At 47.3% G+C, this 18757-nt stretch overlaps 1 protein-coding gene across 1 annotated transcript in view; it reads right to left on the reverse strand.

Moving 5' to 3' along the window:
- Positions 1-18382, reverse strand: part of vav3a (vav guanine nucleotide exchange factor 3a) — a 193771-nt gene extending 175389 nt beyond the window's left edge. The window contains 1 exon segment of the mRNA XM_087990321.1: positions 18268-18382. Coding sequence (XP_087846447.1) covers positions 18268-18327 — 60 coding nt within the window. The 5' untranslated portion in view covers positions 18328-18382.
- Between the last annotated feature and the right edge of the window lie 375 nt (positions 18383-18757).

Below are 18757 nucleotides of genomic sequence, written 5' to 3' on the forward strand. Positions count from 1 at the left end.
CTTTCAAGGAGCTATGAACCTGCACTCCAAGGTCTCTTTGTTATAGAAGTTTACAAAATTACATTTTGTCACCATACTGGGTAACATCATCATCGAGTCTCCGGATGAAGCACTGGTGTTAGTGACCTGCTTTCTATGTATGCGCTTTTCATTAGTCATGGGTTGAAGCATTATGGAACGCGGGCAGGAAAGTGGAGTTGAGGCCAAGATGAAATCAGCCATGATTGTATTAAATGGGGAGCAGGTTGAAGGGACTGAATGGCCTACTCCAGTTCTTCTGTTACGTTCTGATTGAACTGTAATCTCAAATCCACATTCCCACCTTCCCCAATGACCATTCACCCCTCTTGCTATTCCTTTATAACACAGATTCAAAGATTTTTAAACACATAGTAGAAATTCAAAGTTTGGGAGAAGATTTGTAGCTCGGGTGTCAGTTTCAGCTGTCCGCGGACAACCGGAAGCGGCAGGGACAGGCCACTATAAATGCCGGAGGAAACACCACAGAAGCGCTTCACAGGAGGCTCCCAAGCACTGAGGATGTCACCTAGACAGGGGACGAAACGTTTGCAACAAAAACTTCCAGCTCGGCGAACAGAACCACAGCACATAGTAGAAATATCCCAAGGTGGCCTTTACAGATTGAACAGAAACAAGAGCTTTGTTTGAGAAATGGTACAATTTGTAGACATTATTGTAATTCCATGTTGCTGTTCCTCTAGCAAGACCCAGTCCAGCTCATTTCCAAGGGAGAGAGCTTTTTTTTTCTTTTTTAACACTTGGTTTTGACCCACACCTGGGATGTGGGTGATCCATGTAGTTGAGATTGATCCAAAGTGCTATTAGGGAATGAATTCCAGGATTTTGACCCAGTGACAGTTAAACACTTTGAGTTTGAAATAATTACAATTTCATCTCATCTGCTGAAATGACAGATCATTTTTGAAATGGTCACAATGCTCCTGAGTTAGCTTCCTTCCAGGCCTGAACTAACTCCAATTCATTTTCTATTTTTCAAACACTTACTCTCACTTTGTTTCCACTCACTGAATCCCAACATGGGTCTGTGAAGAATTGTAACTTATTCTAACAGAATCTCATTACTTTAAACTCTTTTCCTTTGGAATACTGCCTGGCATGGGTTATTCTATTGGAAGACCACCCAGCAACATCAAAGCTCGATACAGCTTCTCGCTCAAACAACTTTCAACTTAGAACAAAAATGCATGTCAGAGTCAGGAACGTTCTCTCCCTAAACTCTCTCGGTAGTCCTCTAGGAGCTCTGGGTAACTGCCAATTGAAGATTGTTTTTCAGACTGGGAGCCTGTGCCCAGTGGAGTGCCACAAGGATCGGTGCTGGGCCCTCTACTTTTTGTCATTTACATAAATGATTTGGATGTGAGCATAAAAGGTACAGTTAGTAAGTTTGCAGATGACACCAAAATTGGAGGTGTAGTGGACAGCGAAGAGGGTTACCTCAGATTACAACAGGATCTGGACCAGATGGGCCAATGGGCTGAGAGGTGGCAGATGGAGTTTAATTCAGATAAATGCGAGGTGCTGCATTTTGAGAAAGCAAATCTTAGCAGGACTTATACACTTCATGGTAAGGTCCTAGGGAGTGTTGCTGAACAAAGAGACCTTGGAGTGCAGGTTCATAGCCCCTTGAAAGTGGAGTCACAGGTAGATAGGATAGTGAAGAAGGTGTTTGGTATGCTTTCCTTTATTGGTCAGAGTATTGAGGATAGAACATAGAAATGTTCAGCACAGTACAGGCTCTTCAGCCCATGATGTTGTGACGAGGATTAATCCTAATCTAAAATAAAATAACCTAACCTACGCACCCCTCAATTTACTCTGTCCATGTTCATGTCCAGCAGTCACTTAAATGTCCCCAATGACTCTGCTTCCACCACCACAGCTGGCAACACATTCCATACATTCACAACTCTCTGCGTAAAGAACTACGTCTGACGTCTCCTCTATATTTTCCTCCTAATATCTTAAAACTATGACCCCTTGTACCAGTGAATCCTGCCCTGGGAAAAGTCTCTGCCTATTGACTCTATCTATACCTTTCATTATCTTGTTTACCTCGATCAGGTCACCTCTCTTCCTCCTTCTCTCCAGAGAGAAAAGTCCGAGCTTAGTCAACCTCTCTTCATAAGGCAAGCCCTCCAGTCCAGGCAGCATCCTGGGTAAACCTTCTTTGCACCCTCTCCAAAGCCTCTGTATCTTTCCTATAGTAGGGCGACCAGAACTGGACACAATATTCCAAGTGTGGTCTCACCAGGGACTTGTAGAACTGTAGCAAAACCTCGTGGCTCTTAAACTTGATCCCCCTGTTAATGAAAGCCAAAACACCATATGCTTTCTTAACAACCATATCCACTTGGGTGGCAACTTTGAGGGATATATGTACTTGCACACCCAGATCCCTCTGTTCCTCCACACTGTCAAGAATCCTGTCTTTAATCCTATATTCAGCATTCGAGTTTGATCTTCCAAAATGCATCACTTCACATTTATCCAGGTTGAACTCCATCTGCCATTTCTCAGCCCAGCTCTGCATCCTGTCTATGTCACACTGCAGCCTGCAATAGACCTCGATACAATCAACGGTATCTCTAACCTTTGTGTCATCTGCAAATTTACTAACCCACCCCTCAACCTCCTTATCCAAGTCATTTATAAAAATACAAAGAGCAGAGACCCAAGAACAGAGCCCAGCGGGACCCCACTCAACACTGACCTCCTTGCAGAATACTTTCCATCTACAACCACTCTCTGCCTTCTGTCAACCAACCAATTCTGAATCCAGATAGCCAAATCTCCCTGTATCCCATACTTCCTGACTTTATGAATATGAGTCTATCATGGGGAACCCTATCAAGTGCCTTGCTGACGTCCGTATACACCACATCCACTGCTCAACCGTCGTCGATCTGTCTTGACACCTCCTCAAAGAACTCAATAAGATTTGTGAGGCATGATCTGCCCCTCACAAAGCCATGCTGACTGCCTTTAATCACACTATACGTTGCCAAATAGTCATAAATCCTATCCCTCAGAATTCTTTCCAAAACTTTGCGGACCACACACGTAAGACTGACTGAACTATATTTGCCAGGAATTTCCCTATTCCCCTTCTTGAAAAGAGGAACAACATTTGTCTCCCTCCAATCCTCCGGTACGACTCCCACAGAGGGTGAGGAGGCAAATATCCTCACCAGCGGTTTAGCAACCTCCTTTCTCACTTCCCGGAGCAGCCGAGGATAAATCTGGTCTGGCCCTGGGGACTTATCAATATTAATGTTTTCCAAAATTTCCTGCACATCAATGTCATCAATCTTGATCTGTTCAAGTCTGCTTCCCAGCTCCTTAAAGTTCTCACTCTCTCAGCAGAGCAGGTAAGGGCTGTTTGGCAGTGGCTGCTTGAAGGCTCGGGGACGTTTGTTTAACGGTTTAAATCTGAAAGGTTTTTTTTTAAAAAAGTGCGGAGCGGACCCGGAAGCTGGTGTAGCGCAAGCTTACCTGGGTAGGTTTGTTTTCCCTATAAAAGGGCGCAGGAGAAGAACCCGAGGCACTACAGAGGTAGTGCCTCCCACCCGCCCTCCTCCTCGAACCTAATAATAAGACCCGTTGTGGTAAGTAGGTGAGTGCTGCATTTTGCTTGTTCTATTCTTTAGACCTAGTTTTTTTTAAAAAGGTTACTTTCAGAGGGATGGCAGTGAAGGCAGTGCAATGTTCCTCTTGCAACATGTATGAGGTGAGGGATGCCATGGACGTCCCTGCTGATTACACTTGCAGGAAGTGCACCCATCTCCAGCTCCTCCAAGACCTTGTTAGGGAACTGGAGCTGGAGTTGGATGAACTTCGGATCATTCGGGAGGCAGAGGGGGTCATAGATCGGAGCTTTAGGGAAATAGTAACTCCAAAGATTGCAGACAGATGGGTGACAGTGAGGGGGACTGGGAGGAAGCAGCCAGTGCAGGGACCCCCTGCGGCCGTTCCCCTCAAGAACAAGTATACCGTTTTGGATACTTGTGGGGGGGATGATTTACCAGGGGTATGCAATGGGGTTCAGGCCTCTGGCACGGAGCCTGTCCCCGTTACTCAGAAGGGAAGGGTGGAGAAGAGCAGAGCAATAGTAATTGGGGACTCGATAGTTCGGGGCACAGATAGGCGGTTTTGTGGGAACGAGAGAGACTCACGTTTGGTATGTTGCCTCCCAGGTGCAAGGGTACGTGACGTCTCTGATCGTGTTTTCCGGGTCCTTATGGGGGAGGGGTAGCAGCCCGAAGTCGTGGTCCACATTGGCACCAATGACATAGGTAGGAGGAGGGCTGAGGATGTTAGGCAGGCTTTCAGGGAGCTAGGTTGGAAGCTCAGAGTTAGAACGAACAGAGTTGTTGTCTCTGGTTTGTTACCCGTGCCACGTGATAGAGAGTCGAGGAATAGGGAGAGAGAACAGTTAAGTGCATGGCTACAGGGATGGTGCAGGAGGGAGGGATTCCGGTATTTGGATAACTGGGGTTCTTTCTGGGGAAGGTGGGACCTCTATAAACAGGATGGTCTACACCTGAACCTGAGGGGCACCAGTATCCTTGGGGGGAGGTTTGCTAGTGCTCTTGGGGGGAGGGGTTTAAACTAACTCTGCAGGGGCATGGGAACCTAGACTGTAGCTTTAGGGTGCAGGACCTGGAGTGTAGGGAGGTTAGGAACATGGTATCAATCTCAAAGGAGGGTGCCTGTAAACAGGAAAGTGGCTTGAAGTGTGTATACTTCAATGCAAGAAGTATACGAAATAAGGTAGGTGAACTTGCAGCGTGGGTTGGTACCTGGGACTTCGATGTTGTGGCTATTACGGAGACATGGGTAGAACAGGGACAGGATTGGCTGTTGCAGGTTCCAGGGTTTAAATGTTTTAGTAGGGTCAGAGGTCGGGGTAAAAGAGGGGGAGGTGTGGCATTGCTTGTCAAAGATAGTATTACAGCTGTGGAAAGGACGATGGATGAAGACTCGCCATCTGAGGTAGTTTGGGCTGAGGTTAGGAATAGGAAAGGTGAGCTCACCCTGTTAGGAGTTTTTTACAGGCCTCCTAATAGTCCTAGAAATGTAGAAGGAAGGATTGCGAGGATGATTCAGGAGAAGAGTGAAAGTAATAGGGTGGTTGTTATGGGGGACTTTAATTTTCCTGATATTGATTGGGAAAGCTATAGCTCAAGTTCGTTAGATGGGTCGGTGGGAGGAGGGTTTCCTGACACAATATGTAGACAGGCCAACAAGAGGTAAGGCCATACTGGATTTGGTTCTGGGTAACGAACCAGGCCAGGTGTTAGAATTAGAGGTAGGTGAGCACTTTGGGGACAGTGACCACAATTCAGTGACTTTTACTCTAGTGATGGAGAGGGATAAGTGTGCACTACAGGGCAAGAGTTATAGCTGGGGTCAGGGAAATTACGATGCGGTGAGGCACGACTTAGGATGTGTGGCTTGGAAAAGTAGACTCCAAGGCAAGAGTGTAAATGATATGTGGAGCTTGTTCAAGGAGCAACTATTGAGTGTCCTTGATAAGTATGTACCTGTCAGGCAGGGAGGAAAGGGTCGTGTGAGGGAGCCGTGGTTTAATAAGGAATTGGAATCCCTTGTTAAATGGAAGAGGGCGGCCTATGTAAAGATGAGGCGTGAAGGTTCAATTGGGGCGATTGAGAGTTATAAGGTAGCCAGGAAGGACCTGAAGAGAGAGCTAAGAGCAGCAAGGAGGGGACATGAAAAGTCCTTAGTTGGTAGGATTAGGGAAAACCCTAAGGCTTTCTATAGATATGTCAGGAATAAAAGAATGACTAGAGTAGGAATAGGTCCAGTCAAGGATAGTAGTGGGAAGTTGCGTGTGCAGGCTGAAGAGATTGGGGAGACACTGAATGAATACTTTTTGTCAGTATTCACTCAGGAACAGGACATTGTTGCCGATGTGAATACTGAGTCACAATTAAGTAGAATGAATGGCTTTGAGATATGTAGGGAAGAGGTGTTGGAAATTCTGGAAAGGGTGAAAATAGATAAGTCCCCTGGGCCTGATGGCATTTATCCTAGGATTCTCTGGGAAGCAAGGGAGGAGATTGCAGAGCCATTGGCCTTGATTTTGATGTCCTCGTTGTCTACAGGAGTAGTGCCAGAAGATTGGAGGCTAGCAAATGTGTTTCCCTTGTTCAAGAAGGGGAGTAGGTAACTCTAGTAACTATAGGCCGGTGAGTCTCACTTCTGTTGTGGGCAAAGTCTAGGAGAGAATTGTAAGGGATAGGATTTATGAACATCTGGATAGGAATAATGTGATCAAGGATAGTCAGCATGGTTTTGTGAAGGGCAGGTCGTGCCTCACAAACCTTACTGAATTCTTTGAGAAGGTGACTAAGGAGGTGGACGAGGGTAAAGCGGTAGATGTGGTGTATATGGATTTTAGTAAGGCATTTGATAAGGTTCCCCATGGTAGACTACTGCAAAAAATACGGAGGTATGGCATTGAGGGTGAGTTGGAGGTTTGGATTAGGAATTGGCTGTCTGGAAGAAGACAGAGGGTAGTAGTTGATGGTAAAGGTTCATCTTGGAGTGCCGTCACTAGCGGTGTTCCGCAAGGATCTGTTTTGGGACCATTGCTGTTTGTCATTTTTATAAATGACCTGAAGGAGGGTCTAGAAGGTTGGGTGAGCAAGTTTGTGGATGATACGAAAGTCGGTGGAGTTGTTGACAGTGAGGAAGGATGTGTCAAGTTACAGCGAGATATAGATAAGCTGCAGAGCTGGGCAGAAAGGTGGCAAATGGAGTTCAATGTAGGTAAGTGTGAGGTGATTCACTTTGGTAAGAGTAACAAAAAGACGGGGTACTGGTCGGATACTTGGTAGTGTGGATGAGCAGAGGGATCTTGGTGTCCATGTACACAGATCTCTGAAAGTTGCCACCCAGGTAAATAGTGCGGTGAAGAAGGCATATGGCGTACTGGCTTTTATTGGTAGAGGAATTGAGTTCCGGAGTCCTGAGGTCATGTTGCAGTTGTATAAGACTCTGGTGCGGCCGCATCTGGAGTATTGTGTGCAGTTTTGGTCGCCATACTATAGGAAGGATGTGGAGGCATTGGAACGGGTGCAGAGGAGATTTACCAGGATGTTGCCTGATATGGTAGGAAGATCATATGAGGAACGGCTGAGGCACTTGGGGTTGTTTTCATTGGAGAAAAGAAGGTTTAGGGGTGACTTGATAGAGGTGTACAAGATGATTAGGGGTTTAGATAGGGTTGACCATGAGAACGTTTTTCCACGTATGGAGTCAGCTATTACGAGGGGGCATAGCTTTAAATTAAGGGGGGGTAGGTATAGGACAGATGTTAGGGGTAGATTCTTTACTCAGCGAGTCGTGAGTTCATGGAATGCCCTGCCAGTAGCAGTGGTGGACTCTCCCTCTTTATGGGCATTTAAGCGGGCATTGGATAGGCATATGAAGGATAGTGGGCTAGTGTAGGTTAGGTGGGCTTGGATCAGCGCAACATCGAGGGCCGAAGGGCCTGTACTGCGCTGTATTCTTCTATGTTCTATGTTCTAAAACAAGGTCCCTTTCCTTGGTGAAAACCGAAGCAAATAAACCCATTTAGGGCTTCCCCTGCTACTTCTGCATTTTTCCAGAATCTGCCCTCCTATGGAGATCTTCAATCTCTCTACTGCTATTAGGTGGTCTGTAGAAAATCCCCAATGCGGTGGCTGTTCCCTTGCTGTTCCTAACTTTTACTTATACTGACTCAGTAGGCAAACCTTCCTCAACAAACTTCATTTCAGTAGCTGTGATGCACTCTCTGATTAGCAATGCTACACAACCTCCTCTTTTTCCACCCTCCCTGTTCTTTTTAAACGTTCTAAACCCTGGAACATCTAGCACCCATTCCTGCCCCAGTGAAACCCACGTCTCCATTAATGGCCACAACATCATAGTCCCAAGTACTCATAGGAATTGGGAGGTCATGTTGCGGCTGTATAGGACTTTGGTCCACAGTAGCCCTTCAGCTACTAACCCTTCTGACACGATGCATTATCTGATTCCTCCTGACTGTAAGGCTGGTTTCCATTGACATTTTATCATTTTTTATCCTTTCCTCACGTCCGAGGATTGTACTTCCAATCTCTTAACATTTTTCCTACATGTCCCCTTCGACACTTAAACCCATTATTCTTATTTCCCATTTTAATACTCGGCCGTTTCTTTATATAATTTTGATTAACCCTCTGAGGTCCGGTGTCACCTTCTTCCACACCCACTTCATGGTCCTGACCTTCGCGTGGGGGATGTCCCCTCTTAACAACCGGTCTAAGGCTGGGTGATCGAATCAGGTAGATACCTTACTCGTTAGATTAATCTAGCCAATCAAAGACCTTTATTCTCTATTTTTTTAAGTTGCCAATACCCCCGTACTTATCTTACGGAACTGACCACCAAGGTAATACTTAAAGGTCAATTTTCATACCTTGGTCTGTGCACAAGAGTTACCTGCGCGCCCCATCCCATGGCAATACCAGACAGCTAAAACTGTTGTCAATCCAGGTCACCCGAAATTTACCTTTACCCGGGTCTTATGTACACAAGAGTAACTCGACCGAACCACCACGTGGGCGGCACGGTGGCACAGTGGTTAGCACTGCTGCCTCACAGCGCCGGAGACCCGGGTTCAATTCCCGCCTCAGGCGACTGACTGTGTGGAGTTTGCACGTTCTCCCCGTGTCTGCGTGGGTTTCCTCCGGGTGCTCCGGTTTCCTCCCACAGTCCAAAGATGTGCAGGTCAGGTGAATTGGCCATGCTAAATTGCCCGTAGTGTTAGGTAAGGGTTAAATGTAGGGGTATGGGTGGGTTGCGCTTCAGCGGGTCGGTGTGGACTTGTTGGGCGGAAGGGCCTGTTTCCACACTGTAATGTAATCTAAAAAAAAGTCTTAGTGCCCTTCGCACCGCAGCGAAACAGCAAGTGCTGCTGCAAATCCCGGCCACCCGCGAATGCCCGTCTTGTTTCCAGGGTCTCTCAGTCCGGATGTTGGAATATTGCATGCAATTTGTGGGCGGCACGGTAGCACAGTGGTTAGCACTGCTGCCTCACAGCGCCAGAGACCCGGGTTCAATTCCTGCCTCAGGCGACTGACTGTGTGGACTTTGCACGTTCTCCCCGTGTCTGCGTGGGTTTCCTCCGGGTGCTCCGGTTTCCTCCCACAGTCCAAAGATGTGCAGGGTCAGGTGAATTGGCCGTGCTAAATTGCCCGTAGTGTTAGGTTAGGGGTATGGGTGGGTTGCGCTTCGGCGGGTCGGTGTGGACTTGTTGGGCCGAAGGGCCTGTTTCCACACTGTAAGTAATCTAATCTAATCTAATCTAATCAATTCTGGTCTCATTCCTATCAGAAGGATGTTCTAAAATTTGAAAAGGGTTCCGAAAAGATTTACAAGGCTGTTGCCAGTGTTGGAGGGTTTGTTCTACAGGGAGAGGCTGAACAGGCTGGGGCTGTTTTCCCTGGAGCGTCGGAAGCTGAGGGGTGACTTTATAGAGGTTTACAAAATTATGAGAGACATGGATAGGATAAATAGACAAAGTCTTTTCCCTGGGGTCGTGGAGTCCAGAACTAGAAGGCATAGGTTTAGGGTGAGAGGAGAAAGATATAAAAGAGATCTACGGGGCAACATTTTCACACAGAGGGTGGTACGTGTATGGAATGAGCTGTCAGAGGATGCGGTGGAGGCTGGTACAATTGCAACATTTAAGAGGCATCTGGATGGGTATATGAATAGGAAGGGTTTGGAGGGAAAAGTGAGGACTGCAGATGCTGGAAATCAGAGTCTGCATCAGACTGGTGCTGGAAAAGCATAGCCGGTCAGGCAGCATCCAAGGAACAGGAAGATTGATGTTGCCCAAAACATCAATTTCCCTGCTCCTCGAATGCTGCCTGACCGGCTGTGCTTTTCCAGCACCACTCTAATCTAGGGTTTGGAGGGATATGGGTCAGGTGCTGGTATTTATTTTGAATACACGGTATAGGTGATATTCCTCTGCTCTGCGTAGGAACTGTGTAATCTACAAGAACGCGTCCCCAAAGAACACAGTCTGCTGATTTCTCAGCAACAAACCCAAACAAGCAGACAAAACACGCCCAGAAACCCTAGCCACTCTCCCCTACATCAAAGACATCTCAGAAATGACTGTCAGGCTACTTAGACCCCTTGGCATCATGGTAGCCCACAAACCCACCAACACACTAAAACAGCAGCTAATGAACTTGAAAGACCCCATACATACAACAAGTAAAACTAACGTCATTTACAAAATATCGTGCAAGAACTGTAACAAACACCACATTGGACAAACAGGCAGAAAACTAGCCACCAGGTACATGAACATCAACTAGCCACAAACATGACCCTCTCTCACTAGTATCCTCACATACAGATAAGGAAGGACACCACTTCGACTGGGACAACACATCCATCCGAGGACAAGACAAACAGAGACACGCACGAGAATTCCTAGAAACATGGCATTCCAACCAGAACTCAATCAACAAGCACATTGAGTTAGACCTCATCTACCACCTCCTGAGAAAAGGAACAGGAAATGACATCACCAACCAAAAGAAACTCAAACATATAAATAGAAAGCAGGAACCATCAGCAGTGCTTCACCTGGAGGCCCACTGAAGATGTTGCCTAGTATGGTGACGAAATGTCTGGAAATGAACCCTCCAGCTCACTGAGCAAACCTACAGCCAGAACCTCAACATGAGCTACAAATCTTCTCAAAACTTGCTAACTAAAAGGGACCCAGGGACAACTTTTTCACACACAGGCCGGTATGTGTATGGAACGAGCTGCCAGAGGAAGCGGGAGAGGCTGGTACAATTGCAACATTAAAAAGGCATTTGGATGGGTATATGAATAGGAAGGGTTTGGAGGGATATGGGCCGGGTGCTGGCAGGTGGGACTAGGTTGGGTTGGGATATCTGGTTGGCACAGACGGGTTGGACCGAAGGGTCTGTTTCTGTGCTGTACATCTGTATGATTTGGAATCATGGGAATTATTGTCTTTCAATGCTAATTGGTCATTTCAAACACTGACAAATACAAAACTTACAGTAAAAAAAATTAAAATACAATCACACTTTCATCACACACCTCATCTTCAGGTCTGCCTGGTGCTGCTCCTGGCATGCCCACCTGCACTCTCCATTGAACCAGGGTTGATCCCCTGGCTTGGTGGTAATGGTTGAGTGGGGGATATGCCGGGCCATGAGGTTACAGATTGTGCTGGAGTACAGTTCTGCTGCTGTTAATGGCCCACAGTGCCTCATGGATATCCTGCATCTGGTTCAAGTCATTAACTGTTGGTGCAGCTTTCAGTCATTGTAATCCAAACCAGGTTTCCACAGTAAAACATCAGGCAATTAACCAGAGAACTTTCTTTTAATGATGAACAGGTGTGGAATCGAAGGAGCCTGAACCCTTTGAACACCAGAGCGGCTGCTGTTTAACAGGTTCCCACATGCTGACAGTCTGCAGCCCATCCGTGCACCCAACTGTTACTGAGCAGCTTCATTCTGTTTTGCTGTCAGACCCGATTCCCCGAAATGGTTGTTGGGCTGGAAGCTGCTACATAAAGTCAGCTGTACGGAAGTGCCAGTGTTTCATAGACTGAGAATTGAGGTGAGTAGCTCACCTCCTGACTCCCTCAATCCTTCACTTGCCCTGGTATAAATGTACCAAATGTGTGCCCAGCACCCACACTTTGGCCCATTCATCAGAGTCTTTGATTGTACGATACATCACCAAGGCCCCAGCACTGAGATTTCTGGAATACCACTCATTGCATCTTGATCATTTTGTGCTGACTCTCCCTTTGCTGTGAGCTAATCAATTCAGTGTGCTCCATGAATCTACCACCCCCCCCTCAGGTATCCACTCTGACTGATGAGTAAACCTTGATGTGGCAACTTGTCAAATAACTTCTCCAGGTCCGAGTGAGTCAAGTCTATAGGAAGTGAGACAGATTCTCACCCATCCATGTTACTCTTTACTTATTTGTAACAATAAAGTTACCATAGAATTCTTCATTAAGGTGGAGAATAAAGTCATTAATTCCAAAACTGGAATTGAGAATCAAAATAGAGGGAACTTGCGGGGGGGGGGAAAAGAGGCACAAATTGGTGATAGTGGATTGGGGAATACGCTGAAGGGGTTAACACATAAAGGTTCACACTGAAGGGGGCATGAATTGCAACAATTATTTGGATCCATCTAGCAGAATATTAAATGTGGAGAGGTGACTCAACCACGGCTTAGAAGAGAAGTTAGTGATGGCATTAGGGCCAAAGAGGAAACATATAAAATTGTCAGACAAAGCAGCAACGTTGCCTCGGCTAACACCAGGAAAAGCAGGACTGTCCATGAGGAGAGATTAGCTCATTGGGACCTGCAGGTGCTGGAGTCCACAATGAGGTGGGGTTCTGATTGAAATATTTAAAACTCTAACAAGGCTGGACAAGGTAGATCCAGGGAAGAGAGTGGCATTCTTGAGGAAGTGTGGCACTCCTTCAGCACTGACCCTCTGACAGTGCAGCATTCCATCAGTACTGACCCTCTGACAGTGCAACACTCCCTCAGCACTGACCCTCTGACAGCGCAGCACTCCCTCAGTACTGACCCTCTGACAGTGCAGCATTCCATCAGTACTGACCCTCCGACAGTGCAGCACTCCATCAGTACTGACCCTCCGACAGTGCAGCACTCCCTCAGTACTGACCCTCTGACAGTGCAACACTCCCTCAGCACTGACCCTCTGACAGTGCAACACTCCCTCAGCACTGACCCTCTGACAGTGCAGCACTCCCTCAGCACTGTACAGTATCTGCACGGTTACTGTGTCTAATATCTCGACCGAAAATGTGTCAAGGTCATTCGATTGAGAAAGGCTTCTTGCTCCCACTGTGTGACAGCTCAGATCGCGACACCGTGACTCACTGAAATGTCGTATTGCTGAAATCACAGAGCAAGGCTGAGAAGCAATGTTATCCTTTATTCTGCGATATGAGCAGCAATCAATCTCCAGTCCATCTAGGAAGTGTACAGTATGTCACATACTGGACAGAGGCTTTACCTGGGAGCTATAAATAACGCAGAGAGAAAAAAAAAGTCAACAGCAGGAGTTCCAGCAGCGTCTGTTACTGATCACCATCTTGGGCCAGAGCTGAGAGTGCACAGCACAGTGACTGAAAATGGACTGACTGCCACCAGGAAGGGGAAATTCAATTAATCAGGAGCAGGGGCAGGGGAGTCACTCAGTAAGAGACCCCCAGAGGGGAGTGTCCTTCAGTAACACAGACCCCGAAGATGGAGGGCAATGGGGAGTCACTCAGTAACAAAGTCCCAGGGGAGCAACTGGTGGAGGGAGTCACTCAGTGACATTACAAGTATTGCTCAATGATGATAGAGAGGAGGCTGTTCAGCCCATCTCTGCAGTACTGTCTCTGAAGGAGCAATTCATCAAGTTGAGGGAATGAAGCCGGACAGGAGGCAAAGCGACAGCATTTTACTAAGTGACCACAACACCATTTTAAATTCCCTCAGTAGCAGCAGTGTGTACTATCTACAAGATGCACTGCACAAATTCACCAAAGTTCCTCAGACAGCACCTTCCAAACCCAGCTCCTTCCATCTAGAAGATGGAAGATACACAGGAACACCACCCCCTGCAAGTTCCCCTCCAAGCCACTCACCATCCTGAGTTGGAAATATATTGCCGTTCCTTCACTGTAGCTGGGTCAAAATCCTGGAATTCCCTCCCGAAGGAAATTGTGGGTTAACCCACAGCACATGGACTGCAGTGGTTCAAGTAGGCAGCTCACCCCCACCTTCTCAAGAGGGGGCCCAGTCAGTGACACCCACGTCCCATGAGTGAATGAATACAAAATGTCTGCCATGAGGGATCCTAATAAAAAGCCTTACTAATGCGTAGTAAACATCAAATGTGTTTCTCCTGATTACAGCCTCAAAACATTTGATCAAATTGTTCAAACACAACCTTCCCTGACCAAATCCATACAAACTCTGATAAATCCAGATCTCTCCAATTGCAAATGTATTCTGTTCCTCAGAATTCTTTCCAGTAAATTCCCCATCGATGAGATGGGACTGACTGGCCTGTAATTCTCTGGTGCCCCATGTTGTGATATTTGGACAATGATGGCAGTCCTTCAGTCCTCTCGCACCTCACCTGTGAGCAGAGAGGATCACTGAGAGAGCCCCTGTTACCTGCTCCCTTGCTCTCAAGAGCCTGGAATGCACATCAGGGCCTGCAGATTTTTCTTTTTTAGAGTTGTAAACCCTCTGGCACATTGCTCTCTCTGTTAGCTTCTCCTCCTATTTCACAGTCTTCCATCCTGATATTTATACCTGAACTGTTCATTTCCATTGTGAAGACTGACTCAATGAGGACTGTGCCCATGTCCACCAAGACTTATTCTGGACTCACTGTTTCTCTAGTTATATTGATGCTCTTTATATATTTAATGAAATTGAGTCTTAGAGTCCTCCAGTTCAGAGATAGGCCCTTTGGTACAAACTGGTCCATGCCCGCCAAAATGTCCGCCCACACTAACCCCATGTCCCTGCACTTGGCCCATATCCTCCCAATCCTTCCCTGTCCATGTATTTAACCAAATGCCTTTTAAATATTGTTACTCTACCTGCCTCAACCACTCCCACTGGCAGCTCATTCCATATGCGGACCATCCCCTGTGTAAAAACATTGCCCCTCAGGTTCCCTTTGTTCTTTCCCCTCTAACCTTAAACTGATGCACTCTTTCAGTACTGACCCTCTGACAGTGCCCACCCCCTCAGCACTGACCCTCTGACAGTGCCCACCCCCTCAGCACTGACCCTCTGACAGTGCCCACCCCCTCAGCACTGACCCTCTAACAGTGCCCTCACCTTCAGCACTGACCCTCTGACAGTGCCCTCACCTTCACCACTGACCCTCTGACAATACCCATTCCTTCAGCACTGACCCTCTGACAGTGCCCACTCCCTCACCACTGACCCTCTGACAGTGCCCACTCCCTCAGCACTGACCCTTCGACAGTGCCCACCCCCTCAGCACTGACCCGACAGTGCCCACCCCCTCAGCACTGACACTTCGACAGTGCCCACCCCCTCAGCACTGACCCTCTGACAGTGCCCACTCCCTCAGCACTGACCCTCTAGCAGTGCCCACCCACTCAGCACTGACCCTTCGACAGTGCCCACCCCCTCAGCACTGACCCTCTGACAGTGCCCACCCCTTCAGCACTGACCCTGTGATCTCCTCCTGATAGAGAGGGGCCAGCAGCACACTGAGACAGCGTGGAGGTCTCGGGGCACCTGAAGTCTGGTTTAATAATTAAGGCGCTTCCATCTGTTGGTAATTTCCGTTGTTAAACAGTGAAATATTCTCTGAGGGTCACAGCACAAACACAAGTACCAATGAATCAGGAAGTGGTCCACAAACCTTTTCCTCTTTATTGTGCAGCCAGCAAGCTGTACATAAGAAACTCAGAGAAAACTTAGTGAAATGCCAGCGATTCTTTCTCATGCTAATCTCATCTCCTACTCAGGAGATTAAGGCTTCACATTCTACACTCAAGGTCTCAGCACAAACACCACATAGGGAGTGCTGCACTGTCAGAGGGTCAGTACTGAGGGAGTGCCGCACTGTCAGAGGGTCAGTGCTGAGAGAGTGCTGCACTGTCAGAGGGTCAGTGCTGAGGGAGTGCTGCACTGTCAGAGGGTCAGTGCTGAGGGAGTGCCGCACTGTCAGAGGGTCAGTGCTGAGAGAGTGCTGCACTGTCAGAGGGTCAGTGCTGAGGGAGTGCTGCACTGTCAGAGGGTCAGTGCTGAGGGAGTGCTGCACTGAAGGGGGTCAGTGCTGAGGGAGTGCCGCACTGTCAGAGGGTCAGTGCTGAGGGAGTGCTGCACTGTCAGAGGGTCAGTGCTGAGGGAGTGCTGCACTGTCAGAGGGTCAGTGCTGAGGGAGTGCTGCACTGAAGGGGGTCAGTGCTGAGGGAGTGCCGCACTGTCAGAGGGTCAGTGCTGAGGGAGTGCCGCACTGTCAGAGGGTCAGTGCTGAGGGAGTGCCGCACTGACAGAGGGTCAGTACTGAGGGAGTGCCGCACTGTCAGAGGGTCAGTGCTGAGGGAGTGCCGCACTGTCAGAGGGTCAGTGCTGAGGGAGTGCCGCACTGTCAGAGGGTCAGTACTGAGGGAGTGCCGCACTGTCAGAGGGTCAGTGCTGAGGGAGTGCTGCACTGTCAGAGCGTCAGTACTGAGGGAGTGCTGCACTGTCAGAGCGTCAGTACTGAGGGAGTGCCGCACTGTCAGAGGGTCAGTGCTGAGGGAGTGCCGCACTGTCAGAGGGTCAGTGCTGAGGGAGTGCTGCACTGTCGGAGGGTCAGTACTGAGGGAGTGCTGCACTGTCAGAGGGTCAGTGCTGAGGGAGTGCTGCACTGTCGGAGGGTCAGTACTGAGGGAGTGCTGCACTGTCAGAGGGTCAGTGCTGAGGGAGTGCTGCACTGTCGGAGGGTCAGTGCCAAGGGACTGTGCTTTTTTTTGTTGTTGCTGCCTTTCAGTTGAAACATTAAATCAAGGTTCCCTCTGTTGTCTTAGACGAACAATATTCGTCCCCAGTTAATTGAGGAGTGGGGTAATTCTGCCTAGTGCTGTCAGCTTATAACTTTGAACTGATTGTGTTGTCACCATGGTGATGCTTTTTGGATCTTGCTGTGCACAAATGTGCTGCTGTTTTTCCTGCTGTACCACACTGACCACACTGAAATGTACTGAGCAATTAGCTGTGAATCACTTGAGAAGCCCTGAGGTAACGCAAGGCATTACAGAAATGCAAAGTGCTACAGGAAACATTATTAAACAGGAAATTCAGAAGGGCACTGCACTATAATTAGCAATTTCTCAAACTGAAGTTTTCTTTAGTGTTTTTCTGAATATCTTGTTGTATTTGAACTGATAATGCAGACTCTCATGGTTTGAGAATTGGTAGTGTGTTTTGGACAGCTGGACAGAAAGGTCTCAATCCCAACAGGAATACTCATGTTTGAGCTGGTGGGTCTCGTCAATTGCTTCACTCAATTCCAGGGACCATTTCCTTCATCTTCCATCATCTCCTAAGGTAGCTCCGGTAAGAGAAATGCAGTTGCTCACCAGTCTGTGAGATCAATCAATCTCTATCAAGGCTTTGATGAGGTTTCACATTCTAGTGATTCTCTCATATTCAGGTCCATCTGGCCAGAAATGAAAAGCTCCACCAACACAGAACTAGCTACTGGTTCATAAAACCAAAATCAGGACCACTGTAGTCCCACCGTGGGGGATGTTTCCAGCGCTGGAGTTAAGATCAGGGACCCTGTTGTTGCTGTAATTCATGATCTGTCCTTGGGTAAACAGCAGATACACTTTCAGTGCTCATACAAAGCTCAGGAATATCCTGGAGAATCAGAATATGGGAACGATGCTCAGGACACAGGCAGACACAGGACTGGTGAACTTTCATGGAAGGAAAGGTGAAGAACCATATAACTGCAATCTTTCCATGGGTTTATTAAATGTGGGATTGTGCTCCACTTTCCTAATCATTTCTGAACAAGCTCATTCTCCTGTGTGCTCATTCCCTATAAATATCTGAAACATCTTCATTTCTTCAACAGTAATCTCTCTCCAACTCCCTCAACAACCAATGGTGTCAAAGACAACACTGAAATGGTGTCAAAGATCGTTAACATAATTGTATCTGAGAATCTCCTTGCCCATTGTATCTGAGAATCCTGAATCAGTCAGCAGGTGAAGATGAGAACTCCCAATCCGTCTGTACTAACTACTGAGGAGTCAACATCTGCGAGTGTGAGTGATCACTGTTCATGTTAATTAGCTGAACTCTTGCTGTGTGCACACTGACACAGGAACAATTCCTGATACTAACAGATACTAACATCCAACAAAGATTGCAGAGGGAACAAGTATATTATACTTTGCCAACATATTAACATTGACAGGAGTGGAACACAGCGATCTTTCACAGAATTGTAAAAACTCTATAAATCCCTGATGAGCCAGCAGCAATGCTCCAACTATCACAATTGCTAGCCATAACTGATCAAACAATAACGTAGCAGCAATGTCCCATCGGCCGACACAGGAAACAACCCAACCTTACCTTTGCAAAATCTCGAACATCGAAAAGGTCAAAGGCATCAAACAGTTCACTTTTCCGCATCCCAAAGGTGTCACAGCATGTGGTGAGAAAGGTCCGAATGTTCTTCAGACAAAGGAACTGGAAAAAAAGAAAGAAACAGCAGCTGAACACCAGCTCCCATCAGCAACACGTACACAGCGATCCTTCCCAGCCAGTAACCAGATAGGTAATGGGAGAAGTTAACACCAGAACAGAAACAAAATGCTAGTGAAAGAGGGAGGGTTTATGAAACATCTTAAAGGAAGAGAGAGAAAGAGACAGAGATACACTGAGAAGCAGAGAGGTTTAAGGAGGGAGTTCCAAAGTTGAGCAGTTTGGTTGAATGTTTCAGGGAAATAGGAACAAGACACATACAAGAGGCCAGAATAGAGCAGGACAGAGAGGTCAAAAGATTATGGAGCTAGACGAGGGAACAGAAATAATGAAAGATGTAGTGTCTGGAGGGGGTTAC

The sequence above is a fragment of the Chiloscyllium plagiosum genome, unplaced genomic scaffold (genome assembly GCF_037043375.1).
Source record: "Chiloscyllium plagiosum isolate Xiang-an unplaced genomic scaffold, Cpla_swu_hap1 HiC_scaffold_9, whole genome shotgun sequence".
Classification (NCBI taxonomy): Eukaryota; Metazoa; Chordata; class Chondrichthyes; order Orectolobiformes; family Hemiscylliidae; genus Chiloscyllium; species Chiloscyllium plagiosum.